The sequence below is a fragment of the Zosterops lateralis genome (assembly GCF_965231275.1).
Source record: "Zosterops lateralis genome assembly, chromosome: 21".
NCBI classification, from domain to species: Eukaryota; Metazoa; Chordata; class Aves; order Passeriformes; family Zosteropidae; genus Zosterops; species Zosterops lateralis.
In genome coordinates, this window is record NC_139781.1 from 552,492 (window position 1) to 580,367 (window position 27,876).

Below are 27,876 nucleotides of genomic sequence, written 5' to 3' on the forward strand. Positions count from 1 at the left end.
TGATGCTTTACAGATTTAGTGACACTTCCTGAAGAAGTCAACAAGCAGATGCACAAAACATGAATTTCTCCAGATCTGTTGCAATGCTGAAAGGAAGGGAACCCAACTGACCTAATATGCAGAACACATCAGCTAGGATAGAAGGCATGTCCTCTCGGAATTCCTAACAAGAAACAAGATCCCATTTAATGAACAAAGAAATTCCAGTATGCGTGCTTAGAAAATTTTTGCATTATATAAAACAACACTTCATCATAAAGTTCAGATTAATTAATAATACATATTACTTATATTATTAATAATTCATACTACTAATAAAGATGCTTAATTACTGATTATTATCTAAGGTAAGTGCTGTACTAATTACTGATACAAAGTGAAACCCCATAACATTGAAATGTAATTCAAGTGTATTTTGTGAGCAGGGACAAAAGCCCCTGGTCAGTCCCTCCACCTCTTTAGCCCTGCAGGAGGAGCAGGAGCCCAGACATTGACCTGCAGTTTCTCAGGCACCAAACAAATCACCACTTCCCACAAGACCCAACATTTCCCATGCCACCCCAACATCACGGTGCCTACAGCCTAGCCTTCCCTCAACACCAATGCTCCAGTTCAAAAATCCTAAAAAGGTTACACTAAATTATTGCAACACATTTTTCCTGAACGTTCCATACACATCAAAACAGCAACTTACCAAAAATAAGAAATCATTTCTAAAATATTTTAATGCATTTTTCCTAGTTTGCTTTTTAAAGAAACAGCAATATTTGGTAAGCTCGGAAGTTTAGAGGAAATTTCTGGTTCCCCTATTTTCTCTACTTATTCAAAGTGTTTTAAGAAAAACTTTTTTCAAACAAAAAATAAGTCTAATACATTATTTCAAGGGCCCCCACAGAACCTGGACATCCCAACACTGAAATGGCTGGCACATTGTCCCACTGTTAAAAATACCAGTAGGTGGCATCACAGATGTGCTGCATGAGCAAGTGACATTTCTTTACTAACAACTTCAGTCTTCATGTGCCCTTAAAAAGTGACTTAATTTTTAATTTATGCTGAAACATCTATTCCTCACCATGAAATGTGGAGGGAAAAAATGAAACCCTGCCAGTCTACATATATATCAAGTACCCAAATGAAAAATTTGACAAGAATGACTTTTTAGACACGTCAAAAGAAAAACTTCTTGAATATTCTCATGCTTGGATTTCATTTTTTATATGAAAAGATGTAAGTAAGGAATCTTTTCTATAAGGAAGACTTTAGTAAGTATGCAGTGGTTATAAATATATACTTACTATGACATCACCAAGAACATTAGAAGCTTGATCATGCTTTAGGTTTCCTCTGACAACGTGGTAAGCAAGCTCATACAAAGCCTGCTGAATATCTGTGGAAAGACAGGAGATGACTAAGGAACATATTAGCTAATCCTCTGTCTAGCTGCTAAAGCAATGTTTACAGTAATGCTGCAGAATTCAGACAACAGACAAATAAAGGGGATACGCTTCCCTTGCTAATAAAGGGAATTACTTTGTTATCACTGATAGATTAAAATGGATCATCAGTGTCTAACATTTCACACAAGCATAAAGTGGGTATCTGCATTTGCAGTATTCACCTTTAGCACACACTAATGTCACCAGACATGAATGTTCCAAGCACATACATGCAAAGGTATCACGATTGACTGTTTCCAGGCTTGGTTTTTATTTAACTAAAGCCAACAAACCAACCACACAACTCACCTCTGAAACCCACATCATGGTTTTTGTTTTCACTGAGAGCACGACACAGCTGCACACTAAAATAAAACAAATTTAAAAAAAAAAACATTAGATATTAGCATACAAGCATTTTGGGGTTCTTTTTGGTTGATGCTCTGGCTAAAACAGCTTTAGATTAGGGTGGTTTAAACGGATGACAACATTTTAATTTTTCAAAATTAAACTCTAATTCAGAGAACTTACACAGCAAAGAAACACAAGATTCCAAACAGATCCCATACACATATAAATATTCTTCCCGACATTACAACTTCTTGAGGAAAGTGAGAACATGAGGCACTGTGGAAGTCCCAGCAATCACCTCCTAACATTATCCAGTGAGGAAATGCTTCTCATAGAATTACTATTACTACAGTAGTTTCTGAACTCCTGCTTGTAAAAAACTTTTAACATTAAATTATGTTTCTAAATTGCATGATTTTCTCATGCAATGTTTCACCAAGAGTGAGACAGATATTTTCTTTATTCTAGTCCCTAAAAAAATCCACTCTAGGAAGCAAAAACCTGTCATGTTGCATTGTCACTGGTGGCTCCTGGGGCTCCCTCACCCAAACAGCCATATGCAAAAAGCACTCTGAGTACTGTGCATACTGTTCCATCAGATAAATTAATAGTTCTCTGTGTTAGAAAAATAAATTCCTAAAGAACAGCCTTCTTCACTACATGGACATGCTTCCAAGACAGAAGGATCTTCCCTCTTCTCCACCACTACTGTCACCCCAGCATGAGGTTTCAAAAGCAGTTTCATATTTAAAACTGACAGTATTCAAAAAGGGTAGAGATTTATCTTTATCATAACAGACACCAGGGAATATTTTAAGACCTTTTGTCATATTTGCCCATTTTCAACCCAAAGTTCACATATTTTTCAGAGTATCTTTTACACGCAGAAACTGAGGAGACTCTCAGAGCCACGTCTCATTCCTACATAAAATGGCAAGAACACAGTTTGCTGTGAGAGCCATTTTAAGCTGTCTCAAATAAGGCAGATATGTACCATTATTACAGAGGCTTATCATGAAAAACAACAGTAAAAATAGTTCTGTAACAATCCATTACTCATTCTATTTGCATCCTATATAGATTATCACTTCTCTAGCAGAACTAAACAGCTGTTCCAGCAATCAAAGGACTATAATTAGCAAATATAAGGTATACACACCCTTCAGACAACTGGAAACTAGGGAGTTTCACACATAACAATCACCAGAAACATTGAACCTCAGCAAAAAGCAAAGATGTCCATGGCTAAGATGTCCTAAATACTATTGAAGAGAATGCAATTTATTTGGAAATAGCTAGAATAGAGACAGCAAAACAGGGGAATAAGTATTTTAATTTTCATTAATGGTAAGAAACATTTTTACATTTTTAAAGAGCAAATTTTTCTCCCTAGCTGTCCCCAAAGACTGTATCAATTTAATATAAATCAATTTTCTTAAATTTTAATCACTCTTTCTTAAATAATGTGCCCCATAAACACTCATTCCTAAGTCCTGTATACAAATAACAGTAAAATGAAACATCAGATAAAAAAAAAAAAAAAAAAAAAAAAATTCTGAGATATACACTTTGGCCCCTATGTCCTAAGTATCCTCAACCAGGTAACAAGGGCAACAACCCTGTCTGCTTGGACTGGTGAGTTCTATTAAGTAGATCTTAATACAAAATCAGAGTTTCAACCCCTTCCCATTCTTTTTCCAACAGTATCAAAACAGTGTTAACAACACAACACTACTTTAAGACATTAATCTGTTTGATCAATACAGAAAAAACTCTTAAGATGAATCTGCAAAATAACATGCTTAATATTTGCAATTAAAACTCCCTGAATTATTAATTTGGAGGGAGAAAAAATAAGGCAAAAGTCTTTCTTTTCATGATTCTATTCTTTTCTGGAGGCATTGTCTCAAAGGAAGAGCACCTTTCCTGTAGGTGCTGCCAGGCAGGACAGCTGCACTCATTTAATGGCACGTTGCTGCAGAAATGGGACACACTCATAAACACTTCCTCCCTTCTCAGCAGCACAGTTTCAGCCCTCCCAATCATTACCTCAGTGCCACTGACAAACCTGGCAGGAAACTGGTGAAAATCCAAATCTTCAGCCACCTCTGCAAGCTGAAGCACTTCCCAGGAGGCCACAGAGGCACCCTGGGGACTGGAGACAAGGCAGAAGCCCTCCTTTCCAGTAACAAACACCAAGCTGAGAGATTAGTTCATCTAGTCTTAGATAAGTACATGAAATTAAGATCAAAACAGCTGCACCTTCACCAGACACACTCTGGTAAGTGTTCATTTGACTCACTACTCCAGCCTGGTTGGCTCATTGCTGCAAGCTTAGGATGAAGAACAGCCCTGCCCTAATAAAACCTACATCTCTTCATCTGAACGTAAAACTGTTAATGGGTGTAGAACGCCCTTTAAAAATAGGATAACCCAGAAAGTAAAAATGTTTTTTTTTAAAAAACACATAGAGTCACTTTTGAAAACCAGAGTTTCAAAATTAAATTTATTTTGGACTACGATGGGATAGACTTGCTGAAAACACAAGTTCTGAAGCAGTGTGAACATGGCAGAGGCAGCACCAGAACTGAGGCTCCCAACTCACATCCCACATCCTCCAACCTCCATCTCACCCACATATGTGGATTAAAGCAGTAATTATCACACAGTGCATGGGCCTGCTGGTGTTTAACTGTGCAGAATTCAACTGATGCAGGTAGTTCTTTAGTGGAGATAAAGTGCAATCAATTGCATTTTGCAATCAGGATGGCACTACCACAACCAAACTCTCTTTTGCTGAGGCTCAGCCCTTCACTGGCATGAGCAATGTTACAGTGTTGATTGAAGTAACAAACAAGCTGCAAGTGCCTCAAAGATCCAGTCTCAAAATTTCACATTTACAGAATGTTAAGCTTCTTCAGTTTATCTTGAGGCTTAACATATTGCATAAACCATGAGGCAGACACTTTACTGAAGCCCTCCAGCCACACTGAAGGCTCCTTGACATATTGAATCTGTCACAAAACAAGGTAAGGCACCAGTTACTGTGCGTGTTATACATGTCCACGTGGGCTGCAGTCCCAGATCAGCACCACGCTGTGGAAAACACTATTTTCCTACAAAGACAGCAACACAAGTGGGTCTGCAAGGAGCCCAGACTGAGCAGCAGAAGGAGTCACCCTCAGACCTCATGTGCACACAAGTATCTGGTAGTAGCAAATGAATGAACAGAACTTAGTGAACTGTACCCAGAGAAGGATCTGAACAGGAAAGTGATGTGTAAGACGGCCACATCCTGACCAATGCAATTTTGGCAGGTACATACACTTGAAACTACCACATTTATGTATTTTTATTAGATACTATTACACATCAGTAGCTTGATTAATTAAAATCAAAGATTGTACAGTTTTGAACAATGTCTTGGAAGCCAACAGTCACCGCCGCGTTACTAATTAACATTATGACACCCTGAGCACACAAAATCCTTAACTTACCTTTTGATTTCTAGATAGTACTGTTAAATCATGACAAGTTGATCACATAATCAAAAATACCAAACCATTCAAAAAAACAATCAACCAAAAACCAAAAAACAACACAGCAATTATCTTAAGCATCCATTATTAATCCCAGTAGAAGCTGAAATACCAAATTAAAACTAACCATTTACTTTTCTCAGTACAGTTTCATATTCTCCTAAAACACAGAAATGTGATTTCATTTAGGTAACTACTAACTGCCAAAATACTGTATCAACTGATCTAGCCAGATCATGTAAGCCATTTCATGCTCCAACAAGTAAATATTTTTTCCATAAGAACTAATCTTTGCTACTAATTATGAAGGGGTTTTATCCCCTTAAAATGCCTACAAAAAAACTTCTAAATTTTTAAAATTCCTCTATATGCTAGTAATGTCAGTTTTGTCCTTCTGCAGCATCCTTCCCCTTTCCACTTTTCTAACACCATTATAATGCATTGTCTTAACTTTGAACCACTAAGATCAAGGGTGATCAACTTAGGCCTAGATCTAATTATTATTATTGAGCATACTGGTATTAGATAAATAATTCAATAAAAATAAGTAGTGTTATTGCATTTATTCCCTTTTTACTTCAATGTTTAAAAACACTTCATGTGTTTCATTCTGAAATGATGGCATCCTAGCTCTGTTTTCCTCTAGCAAATCAGGAGATAGGAAGCTTTGGAAAAAGAAAAAAAAGTTAACACACTGAAGACTCTCCCAATAAAGCTGGTTTCCTGAAAAGTTCCTTAAATATTGTCTACAGATACATATACTTTAGATTCTAGAAAATAAATTCATGCATATTCCTCGGATTGATAAAGCTACCGCTGCAAAACCTGACAACTCTTCTCCAGACACAATTACATTTCTTTTAAAACACAAGGCCTGATCTGCAAACTGCTCCTTCAGTCATGCCTGGAACATCATCCCAGCAGTATTCCAAATGAAATGTGAGGACCAGAGGAACACGAATCCAGCTAATCATTTTGTGCTTTGGTCCCACAGCAGATGAAACTTCCCATCACCTGTAAGAAGGACTGCTCAGGGGAGAGAAGAACCCTAAAAGGTTTTATCATGGTCAAGAGCTGAGGTAAGTTGCCTCTTACAGAGCTCAGAGTGCTGAGAACCCAGTGAGAACAGCACAGTTGTCATTCCATGATCAGCTCTGAAATGTCTGTCCTCTTGCAAACTCCCCACATCATGTTCAGCCTGCACATTAACACGGTAATGGTTCCAGCATAATTCAAACCAAAAGTACACGGCTACACAGGAGGCCCCTTCCACTACAAAATGGAGGCTCTGGAAAGAACAGTGTTTTGTGCAGGGATTCTCTACATTCTCTAATCTCCAACCCACTGCTGTTTTCTTCATGCACAAGGAAAATTCACTGCCAAAGCTGCACAGCCTTTCAAAAAACAAGAACAAAATCAAGAAGTGTTTCTTTAAGTGATCCCTTCAACATCCATATTTAACAGTTCAGGGTTTTTTACTTACATCAAAAAACAAAAGCACATGGAAGAATTAAAATAAGAGCATATAGAGTATATAGTCAGTGCAGAGGACACCCGTTTAAACTAACAGAGTAACATGAAATGATCAAACTGGTCAATCGCCTCCTGAAACACCTTTAGTGAACTCGTCACACTGCGATGGCTTAGAACAGACACAGGCCCAGAACGGAGAGCTCCCGGCACACCTGGATTAACTCGAGAGGTTGCAACCAGACCCCTCCGTGTACAAAGGTTACTTTGTAGGATAGAAGCACGACTACCTGATCGTATTTTGCCTGGATCAAAGAATACGGGGCCAGTCCCAGCGGGACGGGTACAAGGCTGGGAACAGGGGCTGAAGCCTGTGCCGGAAAGGTCAGCACTGTAGAACTAGCGACACGGGAACGCTTCAGGGTCCATATTACCGCGAGGGGCGGCTGCAGACAAGCCCGAGCCCCGACACACCCGGCCCGGGGGCTGGAAGGGGGCGCTCGGGGCGCCGGGAGAGCGGGGCCGGCCGCGGCTCCAAGCGTCGGCGGAAGGCGGCGGCACCGGCCGAGCCGCGCGGGAGGGCGGCCCGGGGCCTCCTCCCGATCACGGCCCGACCCCACGCCCAGCAGCAAGGACGCGGCCCCGAGGCACGTCCCGCCCGCCGCCCCGCAGCCTCCCCGGGCCGGCGAGGCCCGAGCGCCCCCGCCTCCTCCCCGCAGGCCGCAGCGCCCCGGCCCTCCTCGCGGCCAGGCCCCGCACTCACAACTCGCTCTTGCCGCCTTTCTCCCAGTTCTTGACCCACTCGGCCGGGAGCAGCGCCGCCATATTCCCCGAGTGGCGCCCAGGCCCGGATGCAGCGGCGGCGGCGGGGCCGGGTCAGAGGGGACGGACGGGCCGCGAGGAACCGCGGGACGCGGGACGCGGCCGCGCCGGGCGGGAGGCGGCGGGCGGACTGCGCCTGCGCGGGGCCGCGGAACGGGGCCGCACCGAGCATGCGCGTTACCGCCGCGGGGCGGGGCCGGGCGGGGCGGCGCATGCGCCTCAGAGCCTCGGAGCTGAACACGCTGGGTGCGCCTTGGGGCCTTGCACTGGACAATATAACAAAATGTATATTATGTGCAAGGATGTGTGTAGGAATAGCTGCGTAAGGCCTGAGTGTAGAAATGTGAGATTTTGCCTTCACGATGGGCAGGAAGAGACAGTCTTGGAGAAATACAGTAGAATAAAGCCATCAGATCATTGCAGGACCAACAGGTTAAATCCTAAATTTACTTAAGGTATCTAAACCTCTTCTTTCTTGAAGTATGTTGTTAACGGACTGGGACAGGCTGAAAATAAAAGATAGTGCATGCAATGTAGAAATACACATGACAGAAACTATTTTAAAATCTACTCTGAGAAGAGTCTGATTCCACAATGTTTCTATGGTGCTATACAAAACAGTGGTGGAATTTATGTAAAACATACTCAATTAATATGCATTATATATATAATATATAAGCTCTAAAACGTATACAGTTATGCATTTTAATAAAGTAATGTAGGCAAAGCAAAATATTTTTTAAATAAGTATGTACCAATTCCTCTTCAGAATAATATATTTTTGACACAGAGTAGCCTTGGTTTCAGGCTATAAAGTCATATTCAGTTTTGACTTATCCTTGCTTTTGGGTGGACCTCTTTATGTAGTGAAATATCTTTCTCATTACCTCCTGATCTTAGCAGAATTGGGAGGAATTCCTAGGTTAAAAAGACTTATGTTTTAGTTCTACAAAACACCCTTTATAGTCTATTCTTCATCTTTTCTTGAGGCTTTTCTGTGCTAGAAAAAGTGTCCTGGGCATACTAAGATTTGTATAAATGAGCCAGAGAACCTTGTTAAAAGCCAGGACAGTTTTGTTTTTCTTTCTTTTATTTCTACAGGTTGACATTTACCTTTCTAAATAATGGAATAAAATAAAATTTTGAAAAGAAGGAAAAATGATGCCTCCAAAGGCAGGATACATCTCAGCACAGTCTTAAGTCACCTACTGTGCTTCCTGCCTGAATAAAGAAGTACTCTGCAGGCTTTGTCCCAGCTACATTAAAGGAAATGCCTGTGTCACCAGTGTGCTAACAGCTAGATAGCAGCAGGAAGTTACTGAACTGAACACTAAATACAATCTTTTCAAAGGTGTAGTACATTATTCAGCAAATATATAGCTAGAAAAATATCAGTGGTAATTGGATCTTATAAAAATATATTTATTCTTGGTTTTCTAAGTAAATACTATAGACATCTGTTGGGAGAGCTGGAAATGTACAAAAGCAGAAGAAATAAAATATCCAACAGCTCATTTCTGCTGTATTAACCAGATCCATGGAATTCATATGACAAGGCAGTCATTCTAAATTCCCTTTTTTTTAATCCCATGGCATAGATGCCTCGTGCTGGTTTATTGTGAGGGGTTAATGGTATTAGTGCATTGATAATGAGACAATTTGATCTGAGAATATCAATCTCTCATTGATAAAGGGAGAGTAAAACCTGAATTTGGTAAATCAGGCTCTTACCGACAGGGTCCATGCCCTTGTTTGGGTTGTGTACCTGAGATACCAAGTATGTTAAAATGAAAGTGTATCTGTGGCTAATGATAATCACGTCAGAGAAATTCTGAACCCCTACCTAAACTTGGGGTTTGCAAACTGTTAGGAGTCAGAGAAGCTATTTGTGGAACTCTCAGTCAGGACTCCTTATCTTGATCCCGGCCTGGAAGGCAGCGTGGGGCACCTTGTCCATTGCTCTCCACTCTGCTGCTGCCTTTTTTTTCTGATGGTTTATATGAGTTCAAGGTCAGAGGATAGCTAAATACACCTGCCTTAGACATGTGAAGAACATATTTTTTAAACTCCCACAGTAATGTAAAGCATTTAATAAGCTTGCTCTGCTAAGATTTGGATGGTCATGTTGAGTTGCCCACATATATAATAACTCTCAGACATCATCAACAGGATGTGGGGATAATTAATGACCAAAGTGATCGGTTAAAGGGACATGTTTGTTAACCACAGCATTCCTTTTTGCTCCTCTCTGTCTCCTTTCTCCTGTCAGGGCATACATGTGGAATCATGCAGGGAACAGGCAAGCATTGCCTCCAACTTGCCATTTTTCTACTTATTGTATCAGACTTAAATACTGCCTGTGTGCCAGTGCTAATATTCCAGCATGAAGGAATTAGGAATAGAAAACCATGTATGTAGCCATCTGTCACATGCTTGCTAAGTGCAAAGTTCTGTCTCTAGAATATTTTTTTTCTTGCATTAATCAGTTCAAATAGAACTAAGATAAATCAATAGTTGCATTTTCCTCTTCATTTGGCATTTATCTTAGCTCCTCTGCTCAGTGGATTGTGAAAGAATGTAAACAGTGTCTCTGATTTGACATCACACTGAAGTGAACTTAGAAGTACTTTCAGCAGCAGCATACTAAGTCATCAAAGGAAGATTCAGTTTTCACATGTTTAGTTGGTAACTTTCCCACAGGGCATGTATAATCAAGTCCAGTACTGTTGCCATTCTTTGATGGTTTTAGTTTTAATGAGATGGTATTTTATTGCATTGTCTGATCAGCAGTGGATTTGAGAGTTACAGGAATGTTTGTCTTGCATAAGATTTCATTACTGAAGTTGAAAAGGCTCATCAGGTTTTTCAGCTTTTCCTGTTTCTGTGCTATAATTACGCCTCTATTTTTCTCAAACTTCCCTTCAGACTCCTTTGCTGCCTTCATGAAAATGTAATGAGAATGACATTTATCACCTGCTTGCAACAAAAAGAAAGAAAAAATGTGCTGTAATAGTAAGTGCTGTGGATAAAGAAAAGAGTGTCCTACTGCTTTGAAAGAGAGAATTAGATTTGATTTTCTGTGGACCAGCATACAAGTGCATGGCTTTCCTATCAAATGACTACATCTCTTCTTCCAATGGTAGTGAAAGTACTGGATATAATTCAAGGGAAAAGACAGCTTTCAAACATCTGTTGCTTATTAGTTATTCAATTTTCTATTGTCATGTTCATGAGAAAAATGTTCCTTGTCACGTCACCATTTTGTCATTTTTCTGTGTTTGATTTTCTTCTTTGCTGCACCTCTGAAATCCCAGCTCAGGACTGCATAGGTTTTTTCACTCCATTCATTAATCTGGTGCTAATGGTCCAATTGATAAGTCAATGAGATGAATAGGAAATAAATTACATTAATTTCTTAGGGACTATTTCAACAAACACAGTTTCCCATATGAACCTCTGTGACTCTTGACCTATGGTTGACTAAACAGTTTGTATCAAAGAACTGTGTGCTAAGTCGAGTTTATGTTTATCTGACTCAAACAGATTGTAACTGATTGAAATTTTTAACATGATTGTGTAAAGAAAATTTCAAAGAGACGGTACTTTTGGTATGATCTGATTTTTTAAGTTTTATCTCATTTATTTTGATGGAAAGGTTTTCAGAAGGCAATCTCATCTAACCTTCTGCAGGGGTGAGAGCTTTTTGATTTAAACTTTTACCATGGGACACCTAAATCTGAAAGTGGTTCTTTGCAGAACCACTTTGTGACCTCTGCAAACAATCTGCTTCATTTGGAGAAGTATCAAACCTCAATAGAGCAAGGGCCTTTGTGAAAATCACTGCTAATGAATGTATTAGTAATGTGATGTGACAAGGACTTAGGAGATTAAATATTCATGTTCACATTGCAGTGTTAAGGTGCAGTTCTCTTATTGTGCCAAAGATGATTAAATAAATGCTCTTGGCCTTGGATTGATGTGGGATAAGTTTAGATGGATGTGTCTCAGTACTGCAGTAGGGCTGTTTATTTCTTACAGGCTCAGCATCACCATTGTGCTGCATCGTGTTATGGATTGCGGGTCATTCCTTTCTGAATGAAGAGCAAGCAGTATGTGGGATTGCATCCTGAGTTGTTGAGTATTGTTGTTGATTACTGAATAACCGTTATGTGTTTTTCATAATCAATCAAAGTGAGTTTGTTACTATTTCATTACTTACTGTATACTATAGTTACTTGCAATGAAGCTTTGAATCAAACTGGGGTCTTGATGGTGGACAACAAAGTGAGAAGCAATCCTTACTCAAAAGGGCTTTCAGTGTAAGCCCTGGGATCTGCAAAGATTCTAATACATTGTGTAATTACTCTGCTTCTCCTGAAGCTGTCCACACTATCTGCCACGAGTCTTTGGAGATAATGGTGTGAAAAAAGTGAGTCGCTATTGTTGGCAAGCACGCACGAGGGGAAAACCAAAAACGTTTGAGAACATTATTCCAAGTAGCTGAGTTTTCCTGAGGATAGCAGGAAGCAGATCCCCGTCACACAACATGAAACTGTGTGGAGAGGATGGTGTGACATGGAAGGACTGCTGGAGGGGCCGGGGAGGAGCCGGGAGCGTTCGGGCGGAGAAACGGAGGAGCTGAGCGGGGCCGAAGGGGCCGAGGAAACTGAGGGGATTGTGGCGGCTGAGCGGGCCGAGGGGAGCGAGGAGCGGGGCTGAGAGGACAGAAGGGATAAGGGGGACGAAGGGAGCGAGGAGCGGGGCTCAGGGGCCGCGGAGCTGTGGGGAATGAGGGGAACAAGGAGCGGGGATGAGCGGCTGTGCGGACCGAGGGGGCTCAGGGGACCGCGGGGCTCAAGGGCCGAAGGGGCTGTGGGGACCGAAGGGGCTCAGGGGGATCAGGGGCTGTGGAGACCGAAGGGGCTCAGGGGGATCAGGGGCTGTGGGGACCGCGGGGCCGCTCTGCAGTTCCTGCCCGCCGCCGCCAGGCGCCGCCCTCCGCCGGCGGGAGCCCGCCCGCCGCGCCCTCACCGCCCCGTCGGGGGGCGCTGGGGCTGCCGGGAGCCGCCATCTTCTCGGGGGCCGCCGGCGGAGCGGGCTCGGCACGGGGAGCTGCCGGGATGGGACGTGCCCGGGGAGCTGCCGGGATGGGACGTGCCCGGGGAGCGGCCGGGAGGGATGTGCCCGGTGAGTGCCCGCGGCGGCGACGGGACTCAGAGGCGGTTCCCGTTCCCCGGCTGCCCGCGCTGGGGGCTCTCGCTGCTCCGGCCGCTCGGCGGGGCTCTCCGCGCGGAGCAGGGGGCTCGGTCCCTCAGCTGTGCCCCCGCCGGCGCGGCCGTGCCGGAGGTGCCGGGGGTGCTGAGGGCAGGTCCGGCCGCGCACGGAACCGGCGGGAGGGCCCGGCCGCTGGGGCGTTGCCGTGGGGACAGGAGTGGCCGGGGCTGCCCCCAGAGCCCGTCCCGAGCCCTGCCCCGGCTCGAGCCTTCAATCCCGCAAAAAAGGATGAAAAATTTTTTATGCTACTAAGCGCTTCTGTGGTCTTTATGGTTCTTTTGACATATTTGAATATTATCTCTCCTTGCCCCCTGTTTTATTATTTTTATTAGGCCCATCACTTTATAGAACTGGCTCTTGTTATAAAAATGCAGTTTTGTTCGATTACAGTAGTTATTAAGAATTCTATAGGGAGAAGTTCACTCAAATTTTCTTTCAGCGGTAATTTAAGTTCAAGCAGTTCTCTTTTGCAATGTCTGTGATCGTATGTTTATATATTTCTATTTAAATGTGTTTCTGTTTCTGTGCTACTGTCTGATGCTTCTGTCTTCCTGCTGAAAGCGCTATAAATGGGTGTAAGTTTGCTTTTTGGTGTGGGTAGTTTTTGCACTGTTTTTAATCAGCATCTGCTGCAAAATGCAAATGGGTTTGCAGCACTACTTTCATTATCTCTTCACTGCTACAGACTTGTATTGCAATTTTAATGCCAACACTTCATGTAGCTAACTGGAAGAATTTAGTTTCCTAAATGAACATATAGAAACAACAAGATCTTACAGTAGACCAGTTTTGAAGGAAAAGCAACCAACTGCATGAAAAAACCCTCTTTTACCTTTTTGTCAAATACCTTTATTTTAATCTAATACCTGGACAAAGAGCAGTAGGATACAGGTCAACTTAATTACTCCTTGTTTATCCTGAGGCAAATCACCGTGTAACAGAGAAGACAACAGTGAAGTATTGTCTATAAGAAAGCAAGTTTTTGTGTGATGGATTGGTTGGTTAAGCTCTTATGTGGATATTTTTCTTAACTGCTTTCTTTTGCTATCTGCTCGATTGGTTTGCAGTTTTCTTTGAGGTCCTTTAAAGAATCCACAGCTACTTCCTTTTATGACAAGCTTGGCACCTGCAGCACTGGCCAAGAAGGGCAAAGGAGTAAATTAATGATTGTTCTGCACCTTCCCTGGCCTTGCCCTTTGCAATCAGCAGCAAAAGTGAAAGAATGTTGATGAGGAGGGTTGGTTGTGGCTTTTTTTGACTCCTCCCACTGATAGGGACAGACTGGCATTTGTTATCAGGAAAGCAGGAAATGTGTGTTCCCATGACAGTTTTAGAGGTGTGACAATGGATTTCATTCCAGGCCGTGTGTCCTGTGATTGGACTTCTCTCTGCTGCCAAGGTGGGTGCTACAGCTGCAGGGAGCTCAGGACTTCCAGAAATCCAGTTTATGATCGCATACAGAATTCCCTAGGAGAGAGAAGTCTGGAGCATGGGACTTAATTCTGTCTGCTTTGGCCTTCTTTCTCCTTTTTGCTGCCCTCTAGTTTTTTAATTCCAAGATTTTGTTTTGTTGTCTTTAGATGTTGTGGAGTATCCCCAGTTTATGTCCCTTGCTAGTTTTAATAAACATCCACATTTCAGACCTTCTCTGACTTCAGACTCTTTCAGCTTTAGATTATATTTTAATTTGAATTTCTTGGCCAAGGGAGAGAATTTTAGAATGTTTTTTTTCTTTTTGATGATAGCTTTGAAGTTGTGGCTTCATAAGCAGTGCTGAAGGTTTTGTGAAAAAGATTTTTAACCTCTTTTTTTTTTTTTCCTCTCCCAATAGGAATTTAAATATTGGAATTTGTTCTAAAGATTGGTGGAAAATAGCAATGAAACCAGTATCTGCTTTGATTGATTCTCTGCTATACTTGGTCTGATTGGATACCAATCCTTAGGAAATCCTTCCCTTTCCTTAAGGAAAACTGTTGTAAGTACCTTTTGTATTGTTTTGTTTAACAGTGTTTAAACTTTTTATTAAAAATTAAACCTTTGTTGCTTTTTATTTTTCATAGCATGGGTGTTTTTTTGTTTGTTTGTTTCTTTTTTTTGCACAGTTCTAATCTAAAATATTCTGAGCATGATGATTTAAAGTCAGTATTGAGAAACCACAAAATTTTTAAACATGAAAAATGTTTAATACTCAGGAAAGAAGATACATCTCAGGGCATTGCAGATTTTAATAAGCATTTTTTACTACTGGCTGTTCTTTTTAATAACCCCTGTTGATACAGTAATTTTTTTTTGTTTCTTAGTCACAGGAGCAGTATCTTGCTTGGGCTACAGCATGTCAGTTTCTCCTAGAGCTGGTATTTGCTCCTTCCTTCTCATATGTGCAGCTAAAGTTCTGATGACATTTAACTTGGAAGTTCTCAAAAAGGATTTTTTTTTTTCTTTGCCCTTAGCAGTCATGAATCCTTTTTTGTTTTGGTGTTTTTTTTTTGTTGTTGTTGTTGTTGTTTTGGGGGGGGGGAGGGAGTTGTTTTGTTTTGTTTTTGATTGTTTATGTCTCTATTCCATCCCCATATAACTTCTTCATGTAGAAAAACTCAGTGTGAAAATAGTTCTCAGAATGGTTTGTTTCTGTTCGCCTGGTTATGGACATTCTGAAGACTGGAGAGCATAAAAGTCTTTGTGACTGAAGTCAGAAATGAGGAGGGTGTAACAGTGCACTATAACCTTGAGCAGCTTAGTGACTCCTGTGCTGACAAACCCTGACAGGAGCTGGGTGGGACCTGTTCAAAGGACAGAGAAATAAAGCTGAGCTGGCAGGGTTATGTAAGCCTTGGCACTGAATCAGGAGCCATGCTGTAGATACACACCCTGTTTCTAAAATAAATCAAAAATATCTAAACAGAACTTATTTTAAAAATGGCTGTTGATAATTAGATACAAATTGGCTGAAACTTGCAAACAGTGTTTAAATAGATCATGTTTGTGGTCATTTTAATCTTTATAAGTAGGTTTTCAGTTAGCAGCATGCACCTTCCTTGCTGTAATTGCAGCTGAGCAGGCAGAAACTGAAGTTCATTGAAGTGACATGTGCATCATCTGTGTGTCAGCTGGTATAGTATGTTCTGTTTGATATTTACTTGGTGTACTCACTACTCACATTTCAAAATTCAGATTCAGTCAACAATAAACACTAACATTTACCCTTTCCTCAGGAATATGAGGCTGTGGAAGTGGATTTCTGACTTGGAGGTTACTGCCATGCTAATCATGTAAAATAATTAAAAATAACTCCTTTTAATGCCAATCTATTTTGGGGTTAAGGATAGAAATAATCGTATCTAGTAAAATATACTTGAAGGGGAAAAGTGAGTTTTGTACTTTTCCTTTGAAGCTTTTCAGATCTAGATAATATGGTCATGTTGTATTTTTGCATAAAATCAATACCTGTTAATATTTTTAAAGCTGAATTAAGCATGTTGATTTTGCAGATCCACAGTGTACAATTTTGCATTTTAAATAAGTTAACATTTTTGCTATATTTTTTCGTCTCTACTTTTTCTTCTGAAACATAATCAGCAGGCTATATAAATTGGTAATTCAGGTTGAAAGTGGGTGGTGTCTTGTGGCAAATAGCCTTCAGATGTGTAAAAGCAGGATTAAACTTGGCTCAGCTTCTGGAAGCCTTTCAGGCTAAAATAGACTTTGTTTACTCACTGTATAAAAAGATATATAATGCTTCAGTAATTTAAAAGTTAAAATAAAAGTTTTATATAATTTATAAGTTACAATATCTAGGCTTTAGAAGTGAAGATGGTCTTTAACATTTCTGGGCCTTCTACCTTTAATTCACATGTGGTTAATTAAAACCTGTGCAAAATGGCTTAATTAATTTCGGTATACTGAGAGTATACTCTGACTGCAGATTGGCTACTGGTGTATATTGTAAAGTCTGGGGTGCCCATCTTAGGTGGCTGATTTTTGTGAATTTGTGTTTCTTGGCTGTAAACTATTGAGAAAATTTACCCTCACACATTTTTCTGCTGCAGTTAATACCTGTGTGAGTGCTGTTATGATGCCAGATATTGTTCTAAATCATTATTCCAACTAACTGGAGTTAGGCAACTGCTAAAAACCTGTGCAGAAATATTCTTCCTAAGCTAGGTGTAATTTTACACTTTGAATAGTTGTTTTTAACAGTTGTTTGAAATAGAAATAATTGAACGTGATACTTTATTTAAAGTAGTACTAATGTTGTATATAAAACAGTACTTAGACAGGCAAGGAGTTTGCCTCAATGCTCGATAAAGATGTTTCTCGTGGATAAAACTGTAGTGAAATGTAAACCAGCTTTTTTTTTTTTTTTTTTTTTTCAATGGACAGTTTGAGAAGGAGTCTGAAGGATGTGGGGTAGGCTTTGTTTGTGTTCTTGTAGAAAGTCTTTCAGGGAAGCAGATAAGAAAATTACTGTGCAGCTGACTGGTTTTGAGTAATGCCAGTTCTTCAATGAATGCAGTATAGTAGTGATAGATGCTCAAGGTCACTTGAGATCTTTACAGGAACAGTTTAAAGTAAGGTTTATAAAGAAATAGACATGAGCAATAAACATGAAAGCTTTTAAGATTTCATTACAAAAAGCATTGTTTTTCAATATATGTATGCATTTAAAAAATACTTGTTTTATGACAACTTTGATATTACTAAATGTAATCACTGGTTTGGGGCTTTTTGTCCTTCAAAGTCAAAGCAAGCATATAGGTCAGATTTGTAGGTCAGTCAATGCAATTTATTCAGATGCTATTTTTGAATTTGCTAAGCTAATGCAGAAAGGTACAGTATAATTTCTGGTGTTATTGCCTTAGTCATGAACTGAGGGACAGGAGGAATTAGAGCTCAGAGGTCTGTGCCCATGATTACACAAAGACCCATCCCAGGTGTCTGACGCTGCTTGTAGCTTAATTATCTCTCATCTTGGCAGAGGGTGCAGCAATCCTGCAATGCATAGGCATTTTAATTTCCCTCTCCCCTTTCTGAGCCCTAAAAGAGGTTTGTAGGAACTAAATCTGGTGTTACAGAAGTAATTATTGTAACATCTGCATTGATGTTACAGAATGTATAATCAATATTAATGCAGGTCTTGAGGAAGCTATAACTTTTAAAGTTAATAGTATCACTGCACTTGTCTGGACAAGAGAGGAATGTTTGCTGTGCTTTGATTTCGTCCTTTGGGATAAAGGTGATGACTGTCAGTTTGTGGCTCTTGCACAGGACCTGCTGTAGCTGAGTTTTGCTTTGTTTCCTCCTCAGCAAGGCTGGGGCTTGTTGGAGTGCTCTCAGCAGCCTTCTGGCATGGAAGGGATGCCAGGCAGGACTGGTAGCTGGTGTTCACCCTGGAAAAGTGTAGGCAGGGGTAGGAATGTGTGACAAGTGCTCAGAAGAATGACGTTCCTTCAGGGAGGGAAGGGAGGAAAAGCTGGGGTGATGGCAGAGGCACAGGAATGTTTGTAGAGAGAGTAGGCAGGGTGTGGAGAAGTGGAAGCAGTGTGCTGGATGTCAGCACTAGTGCTGGGTAGTCCCAACACACTGATCTTAAAAGCAATGCCCAGCACTTTGGTAAAATGCCCCAGTGACATATCTAGTAGTTTATTTCACAAGATATTTTACTAAAATAGAAATTGAGGTATGTCTTTACAATATAACACAAGTGAAAAAGCTTTTTTTTTTTTTTTACAACAATCTTACCAGTTGCTGCCCACTTGTAATGGGCATGGGGATCATGCCCTTCATATGAGGATAATCTAGAATTGTGTTTGAGAATTGAGCTCTAGAATCTTGCAACCATGTTCCGGCTCAGATCAGTATTTTAAATTTAGTAACTTTGTATTTCAGGTTCAGATTCAGGTTTTGGCAGGGTTTTGACCAGAACTTTAATATTAAAGTATTTTGTTGATTTCATTATTGCAATGTTATGAGGAAGTAGAACATATTTGTAAAGCTATAAATCTGTGTGTTCTCCAGGTAATAAGACATCATTATCTTTCTGCATTTCTTTAGAAAAATTTTATTATTTTGGTTTTTAATACCTTGGTGTTTGCCTCTGTGTGGCAGGTAATGCAGGGAAAGGCGACACGGGGGAGAAGAGAAAGAGTTGTTATTTTAATACATAAAGGATGGTAGTTGAATGTAGCTGGTTTCTAGGGTTGTACATGGATATGCTCTGTCGTTCTGTCTGGGGAATTCAAAGCTGTGTTCTCTGTTTAGGAGCTGTACAGGAGAGCTGTGCCCATGAAGAGATGAGGAGCCATGTTCCGCAGAGCGAGGCCGCCCGTGCCCCTGCGGGCCCTGCCGCGCCTGGCCCCGGGGAGCGACCGCCCTGTCCGGGCTGGACACGGTGACAGTGAAGAGCTTCAGCTGCCAAACAGCTACTGAAGGATGGCTGCCTGGGGATTCTGCAACTGAGAGACACAAACAGCTTGCCCCCAACTACAACTTTATTACTGAAGCTGCTTTTCTGGAAAGTAACATGGATCCTGCTGCCCAGAACGACCAGAATAGAACTGAAAATGGTTCCAGTGATTCAGCCCTCCTATGTGCTCTAGATGACCCTGATGTGGAGGCAGATTACCTTTTGAGAACTAGGCAGGTTGTGGATATGTCAGATAGTTTGTATCCTAAAAACCCTGCTATGTGCAGTGAAGAAACAAGATTAAAGTCTTTTCACAACTGGCCTCTCAATGGTGAGTTGACACCACAGGAATTAGCTAATGCTGGATTTTATTATACAGGTGTTGGTGACCAAGTGGCATGTTTTTTTTGTGGTGGAAAATTGAAGAACTGGGAAGCTGGTGACAGAGCTTGGTCAGAACACAAGAGGCATTTTCCCAAATGCTTTTTCATCCTGGGCCGGGATGTTGGGAATGTTTCAAGTGAATCTATTCCTGCTGAGCTAGCCATAAGTGGTCTGAGCAATGCACAGCACCCAAGGAATCCCTCCATGGCAAAATATGGAAAACGTTTACAAACATTTTTATCTTGGATATATCCTGTTGACAAGGAACAACTTGCAGAAGCTGGATTCTATAGTGTAGGTAAGCCAGACTTTGAAATGACTAATACCTTTTACAAAGAATTGTACATGAGGAAGTGTCTTGTTATGAAAAAAACCCGATTTTTAAATTTTTTATGTAGAACAATTTGCCAGAATCTCCTTACTCTGTAAACTACTTTCCACAGTTCTTACGTAAAATTGTAAATCAGTAAAAGAAATATTTCTTTTCTTAACAAAAGTTGAAAACTTGGTATTCTGCCTGAACAAAGTATATAACTTTATTCTCGTGTGTTTCCTCAGGTAATGGTGATCATGTTGTGTGTTTCCACTGTGGTGGAGGATTGCAGGAGTGGAAGGAAAATGAAGACCCTTGGGATCAACATGCCAAGTGGTTTCCTGGGTAAGGCATGTCTTAGTGATCCTTGGTTCGTGTCTGAGCCTTATTTACACTGTGTTGGATTTTAATGACAGAGCATACTAGTAAATGAGAAGGCTGATTATGGCTTAACGCTGTTTGGATTTATGCAAATAATTTATGTTTTCCTGTTTGCAGCATTGTTAAAGGGTAGCTACCTGTGTCTGGATTTAACCAATGCTTGCTTTCTCAGCCAGAAGAATGGTGTAGCTTTGTCAATATGTATCTGATAATAATAATGTTTCTTGTTATCCAGGTGCTACATGATAATGGCTCGCCTAAAAGTTTGTCACTTATACCAAGATACAAAATGAACAACCAGCTGCTACAGAGCAGACAAACCTGAAGGAGTCAGTAATGGCATGGAATATAAAACATTGTTCCCTCTAATTTGAGAGGATTGAGGATTCCAGACAGTAGTAGTCGTAGCAGTAGTACCAGAAGTAGTTTTTAGAAAGACTGCCACTGTTGTCTAAAATCTGTTTTGAGTAAAGGAAGAATAACATGATTCAGTAGTTCCCACATGTGGACAGAAGCCATCCAAATACAAAGACTTAGTTACTTGTATAACAGTGATAAAATCAGTGTCTTTTATGCATTGACTCCCAAATTTCCTTTCTGTGGTGAAAGACTCTCTGGAAGTTGGAGAATGGAATTTATGCATTAGCTGTTCCCTTTTTTAATAGTGCTACAGGCAGTTTTTAATTATTAGTCTCTGCCACTTGAAAGAGATATGATTTCAAGTTTTTAGCGTGGTGCAGTGAATAGTTAAGTGATGTCTTCTTCCTACATTTCACTCCTCTTTAATGAGCTTTATTTTGGTTTAGGTTACTTAAATTATATCAAGGTTGATTACTTCCTCTCAGATGATAAAGAGTCTCTTTGGGGGGTTTTGTTTGCACATCAGGCTCGGTGCAGGGTGTCAGGCTCACAGCTGTCTGTTCCTGAAGGGGAAGTACAGCTGGAGCTGGGGAACTTTTGTCAGGAGTCATGACATTCCCTACATCTTCTGGTAGGAAAGAGCTCTGCCCATGGCTAAGACTACCTGGAAAATAATTAAATAAAGAGTGGAAGGCACCTATCAGAGCAGTGTCTGCTGGGATTGTGAAAGACTGAGAATCAGCATTTTAACATAATGGTTGTTTTCATTGGAGTGAGCCTTTACTTTAAGAAATCTGTATCATGAGCTGGCATGGCAAACAACTCTTAAGCTTTCCTTTTCACCAAAAATGTGAGAAAGATAAGTACTGCTTAAGTGTTTAAGATGTTCTTAGAAATACTCCAGTGACATCACAGATGTTGACTAAACATTTAGAGATTTTAAAAGCAGGCAGTTTGTATGATGTAGGAAATTTAGCAAAGCTTCCATAGTTATGTAACAAATTTTTATTGGTGATGTAGTTTTATTAAATCTAAATATTCTTAATTTTAGGTGCAGATTTGTGACCAAGGAAAAGGGAATAGAATTTATAAATAATGTTCACTTAAGAGATGGATGTAGGGATTCAACAGTAAGTTTCTTGCTTATTAATCATTTTGTTAAAATAGGAAAAAATCAACATGATTTTTATATGAAGTTACCTTCTAATTACATGCCTATCATTTAATCCACTTGCTGCTACTTTCATTGGCAAAAATGAAAGAATTGCAGCATGTTTTGGTCCTGTCAATCCGTGTGCCCATCTACAGTTCTCCGTGGCTGGGTTATGGATCACAGCCAGGACACTTGTGAACAAGAGCCATTTGTTTTATGGCCTGATGAGTCATAGCAGATACATTTTTTTCTCTTTTTGGTAGAGCATTGTTAGACTTGTGTAGTCACTAAGATTTAAAACTGATCATGTAGATTATCTGTAATTTTAGAATTCTTTTGTGGACTAAGAATCATGTACATATGATTATTGCAGAGATAGGTTAAAATTACAACAAAATACTGATCATTTTGTTTGGAGCAGATTAAATAGTTTCAGTCACTAAAGTAACTGGAGATCAAATGGCTCTTTTTTTTTGTTTTGTAACTGTATGCATTTCCTTCTACTTTCTCCAGAATTATAATTTTGTTTCTTTATATTTCACTTCTAGACAGAAGCTGCTGAAGGGACAATACTTCCTAAAGGTATCTGTTTAAAACAAGCCCCCATTTTGGAATATCCATATTTGAATGTATAGTGACAGGAATGGTTAATTTTAAAAATAACCCTATTACATTTTAAAATACAACACGACAGACAAATTGCTGGATGATACTCTTGCATTGCTTCTATAGAACTGCAGAATGTATCTAATTTCTCTTAGAGGAAATAAAACTGTAATTTGGTCAATATTGTAAAGTAAAGGCTGTGAGGCATGGAAGAAGTTTGTATGGATTGCAGTCTTACAGGTAGTGAATGTGCATCAAATGATGAATTCCTGGTGCTGTGGGATGAATGTTAAAGGACCCTGAACAGAAAGAGCCCTTTTTTGTGGGGCAGGAAGGATTGGTCTGTCCCAGGCAAGGACTAGGGAGCTGAGCAAGCTGAGGTAGTTTATTATGTGTGCCAGGATTGCACATTCCTGCAGTGCTTCTCACAAATACCAGGCAATAAAAAGACAAAACACTTGAAGGGGTAGCAGGAGACCAATCAAGCTTCATCCCAGGGAGTGGGAGCTATTCCTACTAAGAGTGGCTACACAAACCTGCTTAGAAATCCCTCCCATACTGCTCATTTATGAGAGTGAAAATAAAATAACCGTTTTTAAAAAAAGTGTTTGTTTTTAAAAATGAAGAATTGAAAACTTTTACTGTTTGAACAATGTTGATAAGTAAAAGGAAGGGGAAGGTCCAACACGCTGAATAATGGTTTCCCAAGAAGTGTTGTCTCACCATGGATAGACCTTCCTTGTTGATGGTGCTATGTTTTGGTTTTACAAATTCAAATTATTTATTGGTTTCTCTGAACATATATATGAGGGGGTTTTATTCCCTGAACAGAATTAAAATTGATGTAATATTACTTATCCATTGTGACTTGTAATTTTGGATGAATTTCATTTAACATTCAGCTATAAAATTTGTGATGACAGTTATATGGAACACGTTATTTAATTTGAAGTAGTTGGCTTGAACAGCAAATCTAGGAGGATTTCTATAAAATAAATAGATGAGGGGAGACTGGGAAAGCTAGGATTGAAGAAAACTCAAATCTGCAGTCTTTACAATTAGCAAAATTCTCAAATTTGGAATACGGTTCCTTTGGCTACATATTTGTTTGCAAATGTGTGTCTTAGAGTACTGTAGTAGTCAGTAGTAGTCAATACGGTCAGATAATCAGATTAATCCTTCTTAAAGTATTTTTGTTTTGTTCTTAATTTCTTGTTTTAGATGATCTCTTACAGAATCCTTTGGTACAAAGTGCCATAGCCATGGGTTTCAGTTTGCCTGAGATTAGGAACACCATGGAAAAGAGATTGCAGAGGACTGGAGAAAGTCACACATCTGTTGAGGATCTGGTAGCAGACTTAAGTGCTCAGAAAGAAAATACAAGGGAAGAAGAACCAAATGAAATCCCATCTGAGCAAGATGAGCTTATTCAGTTACAAAACCTCTGTGTGTACTTTCATATCAGTTCTTTAGTCTATGAAATATTTTTAATGTTATCTGTTTATTCTACCCTTTGATCCCAGTCTGACCTATGGTAAACTTACAGTATTGTAAATTAGAATTAAAGACATTTGGTTTGAGACATTAAAAAAAAAAAAAAAAAAAAAAAACCTGAACAAACAGGGTGTTAAAATTCTGAGTGTAGCAGCATTTATAAATAACATCTCTAAAATAAATAGTATTGGTATCTCAGAGGTGTGTAGCACTCCAGTGTGCTTCTGGGAAAGGTTGCATGTGCTAACAAAAAAAGCCAAAATCGTTGTGACCATTCTATTTAAAAGCAAAAGCAAGAATAACTACAAGAATATAGTTATAAGACAAACAATAGATGTGGCAAAATGAAATAGGCACAGGGACACACTGTGATATTCAGTGTATTCAATACAAAAAGTCACAGTGGGGGCATTTCTTTTGCAGTGTATAATTTTGTTTGGGATAGGAGTATTTTTGTTCTTGGCCCATAAGAACAAGTGTGCATCTGAAGGGTGTTTCCATTCAGTTATTTATGTTCCAGCTGTGCTGGGACAGGCAAGTTGTGCTCAGAGAGCCCTTGTGGTGCACTCTGCAAACAGACCAAACCCAGGAGTTCTCATCCAGGTGACTTGGAATTGAAGGCAATTCCACAATGGGTGAATTCATAGGGAGGGCATAGACCTTCTGGTTGGCTTGATAAGCAGAGATCTTACCAACCCTCTCCTTTTAATAAGGTTTTTAATAGGACATTGTGGGGGAAGAAGAACTTGAAGTGCAGCTGGACATTATTTTGGTGGTTGGCTGTGCAGAGCTTCCCCCAAGTGGCAGGAGAAGGTGTCTTGAATTTTGTATTTTCAAATGGGGAATATTTGAATAATAAAGAGCTCATGTACAATCCCAAATTGACTCTTTCTATGTTATAGATTTTAAGCTTTTTGAAATATGGGTATTTTGAAAATGGGAGCAGGGAAGGAACTCACAGCCTCAATTTTCTCATTGGGAAAACTCAGAAAAAGAAATAAAATCCAAATTACTTAACCAGTAGCAATGAGCCTTTCTTTCACCTTCTGCTCAGATTTGGGGAACTTGTCAGTGAGGGGTCTGTGAAAAGAATGGTTCCTGATTGAAATATGCATATCCTGAGTTCTAGAGGTATTTCAAACCCTTACAAATACAGAGAGATGCACTCCCAGCTTGCATTGGCCTGGGAGATGTAATGGGATAGAAGGGGAAATAAAAAGAGAGGATTCCATGCTGCGGCCAGGATTCCTCTCTCTTGTAATTTTTCTTCGTCCTTCTTAAGAGTGTGACCTTTAAATTCTGTGAAGAAAACCTTGTCCTTGTGTGTCAAAAGAAAAAAAAAAAAACCATGAGATTCAGTGGTAGTAAATACATTAACTTCTTTTTATGTGTCTGTTTTCCTTAGACATCAGCACTGAAGAGAAGTTAAGACGTCTGCAGGAAGAAAAGCTCTGTAAGATCTGCATGGCCAGGGACGTGTCTGTTGTCTTCATCCCCTGTGGTCACCTTGTTGCCTGTAAGGAATGTGCTCAGTTACTGAATGAATGTCCTCTGTGTCGTAGAGATATCATGAAAATACAGGAAATTTTTATGTATTAGTGAAACACACAGCACTATGGATGCAGATTTTATTACTTAAAAAATGTGTAATGTAATGTAAAAAATGCAGTTAATTCCAGAGTGTAATCATATGGCATTTAGATTTTTCTGCTGTCAAGCTCTACACATTTTAACACTTTACAAATTATTTTCCTTAAGTGAATATTTTGTATGTAAAAAGCAATATGTATGAAAGGCAAATATGTATATTTTGTAGCTTCAATCCACAGACCTGATATGGGAAAGCCCAAGTGATCTAAACCTTTATTTATGTGATCATTCCTTTGCTTCACTTTGGTAGGACTCTGTATGACTGAAGTTATGCAGATAGAGTTGTACAAAGAGCCTGTTCCTATATAAAATTTGTAAATAAGTTAATTCAAAATATAATTGTATACATGTATATTATACCTGAGATTTTTAGCTTTTTAAACCTATTATGTAGGACTGGAAATAGTCTCTTTTCTGTAACTTTGGTTGTGACATACTTCAGACAATACACATAAACCTGCTGCTGTAACCTGTTAATTTAATTCCTGTCTCTCTGTCTTTTTCTGGTTCAGATGTATAAATTGTCTTCAGTAAACTGGTTTTAACCATCTGTTTTTCAGCAAGATCCATCTTTATAGAAAATGTACATTAATTTTATTGATTAAAAGAGAACTCGAGAGAAATGAAGGAGATTTTATGTACCTTGTGCCCTTCATGAGAGGAGGCTCATTTTAAATTTGCCCCTTACACAAAAAGATGTTCAGTGTGACATTTCTCATTTTTTTTTAACACAGCATCATCCTAACTGATTTATCTGCTAATACATTGCACTGCTTCATATCTTATATTTCCATAGCAGAAGATTAAACTTCATCTCTTAGAAAATGCTGTTTTAAAATTCATTAGAAGTGTTAGAAATCTTTAATTTTTGTTCATGTCAGTTTGCAGCATTTAAATTGAAAAGTTAAGAACTATTCTAATGAGAGCCACTTTAAAATACTGAATCTATTTCTTACTGACTGATCCTCCCATTTCTGAGGAAAGTATCCCAGCTTTGTATTTAGGTACAGCTGTTCTGTGATCACTGCTTAATTATGTCACTTTCTTATTTTGTGGAACTACTGGTATGTTCTGTCTATATATTTTTGAGTTCTACTCATCGAGGTTTAGAATATACAGAACATAGTTTTTCATGTTATAAAAGTTTTGAGAACACAGAAATCTATTATCTACCTTTTCTATTTTTTAAAATCTGTGCTGTGTAATGGTATGAGTATTTAAAATAAAGTGCAACCCAGATGTTCCTTGATCAGTGTATTTCATTCTCACATTTAAAAAAACCCACCAGAATGCTGCTTTCTGATGCTTTTTTTTTTGTAATTAAACATATTAATTTAACCTGAGTGTTATTAAGGATAATGAATATATATTAATTGAAGAGGAAATAAAATTTATTGTTTGTATAGATTAAAGTTTGCTAATTAGAAATCTAACATTAGTTTTGCTATTTTTATGGTTGAATTTGGTCTTGGGAATAGATGATGACTAGAAATTCATAAAGAATTCAGTTTTATTTTGCTTTTCTCTGCCTTAGTGAGGAGTTTAACATTTGAGATAATTGATGCATGCAGGGATTTTTCAGGAGATACGGACTGGCAATCTGATAGCCTTGTTCCCAGCTCCATTCTTCCTCCCAGGGAGAGCTGTCTGTCCGTGTCAGGGGAAGTCAGAAGGGTTGTTGGCCTTGAGCTGGTGTGTCTCGCCTGAAATAGCTTGTTTAGTTACGGCTGCACCGTGTGGGGCTGACCCGTCTGAGCAGATGGTTGGTTACCTGAGCCTGGCCTGGGCCATGTGAGAGGCTCTTGGGATCAGCTGGGTCCAGCTCAGGCTGCAAGACCTGGCAGGAGGCTCAAAGTCCTGTCTGCGAAAGGGATGGGCCAAATTTCATTTAAACCGTTACCAAACTAAACCTCAGCAGGGAGGGGATGTGGGCTGTAAATGTAGTATGTAAATTGTCTGGGAAAAGCTGGAAGTGGGTCACACACAGAACTTCTACACTGCAATGGAGAGCAAACATGTTGTCCTACATTGCATGACTGCTTCATGGTAAAGCTGGTGAACTGCCAAAAGGTGTACTTTTATATTTTTATATACCTATTCCTTACTGGAAATTCTTCATTAATATTATAAAAGACACAGGTATATAGCAATTCAAATTGTAATCACTTAGGGACATTAAAGGGTTAAAAGCCTTTTAGTGAGATGACAGAATAACTGCTCTGTAGGTTTAGGGTTTA

General features: G+C 39.6%; 2 protein-coding genes and 1 long non-coding RNA gene across 8 annotated transcripts in view; 2 read left to right on the forward strand and 1 right to left on the reverse strand.

The window, feature by feature from the left end:
* Nucleotides 1-7,669, reverse strand: part of THOC2 (THO complex subunit 2) — a 43,170-nt gene extending 35,501 nt beyond the window's left edge. For all 3 annotated transcript variants that reach the window (XM_083876294.1, XM_083876293.1, XM_083876292.1), the window contains exons 1-4: nucleotides 7,563-7,669; nucleotides 1,749-1,804; nucleotides 1,299-1,390; nucleotides 112-163 (exon numbers count right to left, since the gene is read on the reverse strand). In XM_083876294.1, coding sequence (XP_083732420.1) covers nucleotides 112-163; nucleotides 1,299-1,390; nucleotides 1,749-1,804; nucleotides 7,563-7,624 — 262 coding nt within the window. In that variant the 5' untranslated portion in view covers nucleotides 7,625-7,669. The remainder of the gene's footprint in view (nucleotides 1-111; nucleotides 164-1,298; nucleotides 1,391-1,748; nucleotides 1,805-7,562) is intronic.
* A 184-nt stretch (nucleotides 7,670-7,853) lies between these two features.
* LOC310917936 lies at nucleotides 7,854-11,806 on the forward strand. Its single transcript, XR_014591528.1, has 3 exons — nucleotides 7,854-8,076; nucleotides 10,547-10,633; nucleotides 11,660-11,806. It is a non-coding gene; the product is annotated as an uncharacterized lncRNA (long non-coding RNA).
* A 944-nt stretch (nucleotides 11,807-12,750) lies between these two features.
* Nucleotides 12,751-26,888, forward strand: XIAP (X-linked inhibitor of apoptosis). 4 transcript variants are annotated; one of them, XM_083876448.1, is made up of 8 exons: nucleotides 12,751-12,808; nucleotides 14,727-14,870; nucleotides 19,154-19,980; nucleotides 20,241-20,340; nucleotides 21,788-21,866; nucleotides 22,438-22,471; nucleotides 23,717-23,941; nucleotides 25,395-26,888. In XM_083876448.1, exons 3-8 carry the CDS (start codon nucleotides 19,416-19,418, stop codon nucleotides 25,586-25,588), a joined length of 1,197 nt encoding a protein of 398 aa, XP_083732574.1. In that variant the 5' UTR covers nucleotides 12,751-12,808; nucleotides 14,727-14,870; nucleotides 19,154-19,415; the 3' UTR covers nucleotides 25,589-26,888. The 4 variants fall into 4 exon arrangements, with proteins under 4 accessions (XP_083732574.1, XP_083732576.1, XP_083732573.1 ...); XM_083876450.1 differs by lacking the exon at nucleotides 12,751-12,808 and adding an exon at nucleotides 14,137-14,294 and having other exon boundaries at nucleotides 19,154-19,629; XM_083876447.1 differs by lacking the exon at nucleotides 12,751-12,808 and adding an exon at nucleotides 14,143-14,294.
* The last annotated feature ends 988 nt before the right edge of the window (nucleotides 26,889-27,876 follow it).

Coding starts and splice junctions, on each gene's coding strand:
- XIAP (XM_083876448.1), top strand. CDS start 19,416: ATGGATCCTGCTGCCCAGAACGACCAGAATAGAACTGAAAATGGTTCC. Junction 20,341..21,787: donor CATGCCAAGTGGTTTCCTGG/GTAAGGCATGTC, acceptor TCTTAATTTTAG/GTGCAGATTTGTGACCAAGG. Junction 21,867..22,437: donor ATGGATGTAGGGATTCAACA/GTAAGTTTCTTG, acceptor TTTCACTTCTAG/ACAGAAGCTGCTGAAGGGAC.